Raw genomic sequence first — 5434 nt, 5'->3', positions numbered from 1 at the left:
CTCTTCTTGATTAAAATTACCACAAATAAAACAGAACTACTTACGCATGTGACACAGCTGCTTCCTTGCATTCTCTGATGTCATTAATACGCTTATTATAGCTATACGTGAAAAAAATTACAACCATGTTAATCTTAATTTGATGTTAAACAAGAGTTAAAAATGAGTAAGTAAAATAACTGAGTCAATTAAAAATTGCTTATTATCAACAAAAAAACTGGTCCCCAAACTGGAAATGCATGAAAGTTGTTTAACCACATCCTAGCATTAGGTCTCTAGTCAAGCCTTCCTGAAAGAAATAAATCTCATTACAAAAAAATTCAAAAATAAAATGAAACTTTGCAATGCAAATTTTTATTTTACTAACTCTTACTACTTCCTTCGGCTCTAATGGAGACATTAAAATTATACTTCTGATGTATTTAACAGTAATTTCCAAAAACCTAAAGTGCAAAAAAAGCTATCACCTCTGACATTTTATCAAGCCTATCTCATAAGCATGGAAAAATTCTGAAAGGCCATGGACTAGTGACTGATCAAAAGTGCTAACTATCTGGGTATAAATTTCTTGTGGAGAAAACTAAGCCAGGAAAGCATTTGCCTACTTTAAATTATTTTGAGAGAGAGAATTATGGATAGGTGATTTTTATCATTTTTCCCCAAAAAACCCTATTTTTCAAATTAAAAAGAAATTCAATTAGAAGGAACAGAATACCCATACCAATCATTTTAAAGGTACCATTGGAAAAACAAATGCTAATAAATAACTTTGTGATAAAAAACTCAAAATTCCTAAAATGTTAAATTGTCTTCTTTACAAGTTGGCTAAAACCACTTATACCAAAATGAACTTCAATTTCTATATTTAAGTGCTCAAGATTCATGTGTTCTTTGAGCAAATGTCTAAAATAGACTAATTCTGTAATCATCAGCCTCTATAATTAAAAGTTTTTATACTTACAGTTTATGATAATTCACATTTTAAATTGGATGAACGACTCAATCAAAAACTAAAATTTCTCAACTATAAATACAAGATTCTTAAATAATAAATTTATCATTAAAAAAGCAAAACAATAGACAACTGGCTTCATAGTGCTTTTAAATTGACTTGCACCACACATTAAGTTCGCTCAATATATAGAAATCACTTGGTTTTAAATGCTCACATTTATTGAAATATTATTCCACCAAGAGGTTGTCAGTACACTAAGACAACACAAGTTTTATGACTTACAATCTGAATGAATTATAATATGACAAAGCCCAAATCACAGAATATTTCAGGGTTATTTCACCATTTAAAGTAAGATCTGAAAATACACAGGGCATTATTCTTCATAGCATGACTGTTAGATCACAGGCATGAGAATATCAGAAACACCTATGGCGACAGAAGTCAGAATAGTGCTCACTTCAGAAAGTAGTAGGGGTAGTGTGGATTAGGGTGGCAGTACTGCCCAGAAAAAGGCATAAAAGAATTTTCCAGGGATGAAGAAAATGTTCAACATCTTGATTTAAGTAGTGGTGACACATGAGTATTCACATATCAAGTTAGTAAGATTTATACCTAAGTTTTATGTGTTCTTCTGTTTTTCTTCAAACTTTCTAAGATACAGACATAGGAGGATAGGGTGATGCCCAGGAACCAGGATTTTAATTTCTATCCCAGTGTAATTCTCAGGTACATTAAAATTGTGGATATATTGACTTATAATGTTAGTGCTAGACACATGTTTAATAACTAACAGGAGCTTTATCTCAATTTCATGAGGACATTATTGAACTGGCTATGAAATAAATGTAGGCAAATTTCAATTTTATCAGAAGTTAGCAAGCCTAATGTAATTACTTAATATAAACACAAGGAATCCTAGGACATTTTAGATTCCCGTAATTTCAAAAAGTTGTAAAATTGTTACCAAGTCTGAGCCCAATATAACTTTTATATACTGGCTACAGAAACTTAAATGGAGAGAATTATTTGCTTCACATTTGAATAAATGAATAAAATGAAAATAAAACCACTTGAAATCCTTTCCATTATAAGGAAACATGATTTCCTATGTGCAGTAGTAAGACTTCTATAATTGTTATAATTAATCTAATGAAGTATTTTTGATTGCTTCATATACTTTCATAAATGCCTTCTATTTTAAAATAGCACTTCCAAAAATTTTAAAACTCTAAAATGTATATGGTATTTTCAGTCACATTTACATCTAAAATCATGTGAGAACTTTTCTTTCTCTTCCTAGAAAACAAATTTTGAAAGGCCAGGAAACATTAAACTTTTTAATCTGTGAAGTTATCTGTAAATATGACTACTACTTGTCAGGATGATTGTTAGAAGCAACTTGCTGTGGCCAGAATAAGATGATATAGGTTATATCTTTCCTCATAATGTGACTACATCTTTATCCTCTAAAACTTCCATGAATATAATCCATTTAACACCCTTCTCCAAAAAAGACAAAATAAATGAAAATACCATACCCTCGTATGTTTACAAATAAGTCTTCTGCAGCTTTGTGAATGTGGAAAACTTCATCCCGAAAGAGTGATAGGCAAGAGCTACTTTGAAGAGCTAGCTTCCAAAGGTTCAGTGCTGTAGCATCAGTATTTAGGATCCCATGGCACAAAATAAAGCCAACTTAAAAAAAAAAAAAAAAGGCAATACAAATGTAGACGTATTCCAAAGTTTGTTTACAGTGCAGCTTTTTAAAAATACAGACTCATAACCACAATCACTAAATTCTGGCTTGTATACATATACATACAACATGCTAACAGTACTTTTCTTTTCCTTTTCTATTTTTTATTTTTTGAGACAGGATCTTGCTCTGTTGTCCAGGCTTGAGTACAGTGGTGAGACTACAGCTCACTGCAAAAGCCAACTTTAAATAAAAAAAAAAAAAAAAAGCAATACAAACATAAAACAAAGTCTGGTTACAATGTAGCTTCTTAGAAATACAGACCCATAACCACAATATCTGTAAGGCTCAAGTGATCCTCTAGGTGCAGTCACTTCAGGTATGCACTACCATACCCAGTTAAAATTTTTTTTTTTTTTTTAAGAGACAGGGTCTCACTATGTTGCTGGGGCTGGTTTAGAATTCACTACCTTAAGCAATCCTACTTTGGCCTACCAAAGTGACAGAATTACAGACATGAACCACCATACCCAGCCTTTCTTTTCAAATTATAATTTTCTGTATTATATAAAATCAGTTCTTTGATATTACACTGAAGAAGGGGGAAGATGTCATTTCTTGGTTAAGAACATAGTCATTTCAATAACAGATATCTTTAAGGAATGCTTATAAAATATTTTAAGCCAATCATCAGAAATTACTAACATACACATAATATAGTAATCATTATAGTTGTTAAAATAACTGAAAAATAAAACTAATCTACTTTTGCAAATCATCAGAAGAAATGACAGGGCATCTTACAATTTAACAGCAATTTATAGTAATCAAATGATTAAAGTTTCAATGATTTATCTAAAGTTATACTATTGAAATAATAGAGCTAAGACTTGGCCCCAAATAGTATTTACCATTAAATCCCAATATTCTTTCAATATATTAAGCTATTCTCTGTTTACAAATTCTAAACTTCAGTAGAACTTCCATAGTTGACCACCTCCCCACATCCTTAAGTTGTGCTAATATTCATAGGCCACACACATATCACATGTATGAGGTCTGACAATTAAATCTGTGAACTTGGGGAGGGGAGGGGAGAGGGTGGGTGGGTGGAGGGAGGGTGATTGGAGGGATCACCTCTATGGTTTATCTTACAAGGGTACAAGTGAGTCTTTCTAAAAGTAGAATATAAATGTCTTAACACAATAATTAAGAAAATGACATAAACGCTATATTAACCAGTTTGATGAAAATATTTCAAATTGTATATGAAAACACCACACTGTACCCCATGATTGCATTAATGTACATAGTTATCATTTAATAAAAAAAGATATTAAATTAAAAAATAAATAAATAAATAAATAAATCTGTGACCTCATCCAAAAAAAAGTGCTAGATATGTCATTGCTATATATTACTATGGTCAACTCTGAAGTATTTCTCTTGGGAAGCTATGCACCAATGTTAGCTCCTGGTCTACTCTTCAAAGCAATTTTGGAACTCTTTTTCTATAATGACCATTAGAGCTGTCATTACATGGTGTATAAAAATACTCAACAATAATAATGAATGCCACCCAGCAAGACACTGCCACATGTCCACATGAACACAGCTTTGAGACATTGATATGCCAAGGTTATAAAACCTTACCAAGTTGTTTATATAGTGGTGCCAAAGTAAGTACAAGTTCATGAACTTAATTGTCAAACCTCATATAATGACAGCTCTGATGGTCATTCCAGAAAAGAGTTCCAAAATGGCTTCGAAGAGTGGACTACGTGCTGGCAGGTCTTTCCAAGGAGAAACTTCAAAGGAGAAGCTTCAAATACTTGGCAACAAAGTATGTAGCACTTTTTCAAGATGAGTTCATAAACTTAATTGTCAGGCCTTGTTTGTATCAGCATAATAGGCCTAGTTCCTTATTTTGACTACATCTATATCAACCAGTTTGTTACAGTCCCTTGGGTGGTCAACCTCCAGAAGTTCTACTGTACCTCTTTTACCTATTGTTATCTAGTCTAGAAATCCTACACAGAGAATGATTGAGGAAAACTTCCCTGGTATCCCCAGAGACTTAGACATCCAGATACAATAAGGTCATCAAACACCTGGAAGACATTACCAAAGCATACAGTCATGAATTTGGCCAAAATGAAAATGAAGGAGAAAATCCTAGACAAAAGCATCAATTAACTTTCAAAGGAAAACAGAAGAGACTTCTCAACAGAAACCACATAAGCCAGAAGTTTTTAAGTCTTCCTAAACAAAGTAATTGACAGCCAAGAATTTTACAGTCTGCCAAACTAAGTTTCATGAATGAAGGAGAAATAAACTCTTCCCCAGAGTTTATTTGTCATCATTAGAACTGCTCTACAAAAAAATGCTTAAAAGCCATCTATACATGAAACAATTGACATCCACCAGTGTAAAAACACCCAAAAGCTAAAATTTACAGTTCTTATAAAACAGTAATATAAGGGAGAAAACAAATCAACTACGTAACAATCAACATGATGAAGAGAATAGTACTTCACATATCAATATTAACACTGAACATACAGTCTTAATGTTCCAGTTAAAAGATACTGAATGGAGTAAAAAAAAAAACAAAACCCAAATATATGCTGTCTCCAAGAAACCCATTTAATGCACAAAGATTCTCATACAAATTGAAGGTAAAGAGATGGAAAAAAAAAAATATTCCATGGGCATAGAAACCCAAAGTGAGCAGGAATAGCTATTTTCACATCAGAAGACTTTAAAACAACAGTAGGCTC

General features: G+C 32.2%; 1 protein-coding gene across 2 annotated transcripts in view; it reads right to left on the bottom strand.

Annotated features, from left to right (window-relative positions):
• NCKAP1 (NCK associated protein 1) overlaps positions 1–5434 on the bottom strand; it is a 117723-nt gene that overhangs the window by 58772 nt on the left and 53517 nt on the right. For both annotated transcript variants that reach the window (XM_003791457.2, XM_023514145.1), the window contains exons 9-10: positions 2497–2653; positions 45–101 (exon numbers count right to left, since the gene is read on the bottom strand). In XM_003791457.2, coding sequence (XP_003791505.1) covers positions 45–101; positions 2497–2653 — 214 coding nt within the window. The remainder of the gene's footprint in view (positions 1–44; positions 102–2496; positions 2654–5434) is intronic.

The sequence above is a fragment of the Otolemur garnettii genome, unplaced genomic scaffold (genome assembly GCF_000181295.1).
Source record: "Otolemur garnettii isolate 467f Iridium unplaced genomic scaffold, OtoGar3 scaffold00048, whole genome shotgun sequence".
NCBI lineage: Eukaryota > Metazoa > Chordata > Mammalia > Primates > Galagidae > Otolemur > Otolemur garnettii.
This window is presented reverse-complemented; position numbering and strand designations above follow the sequence as displayed.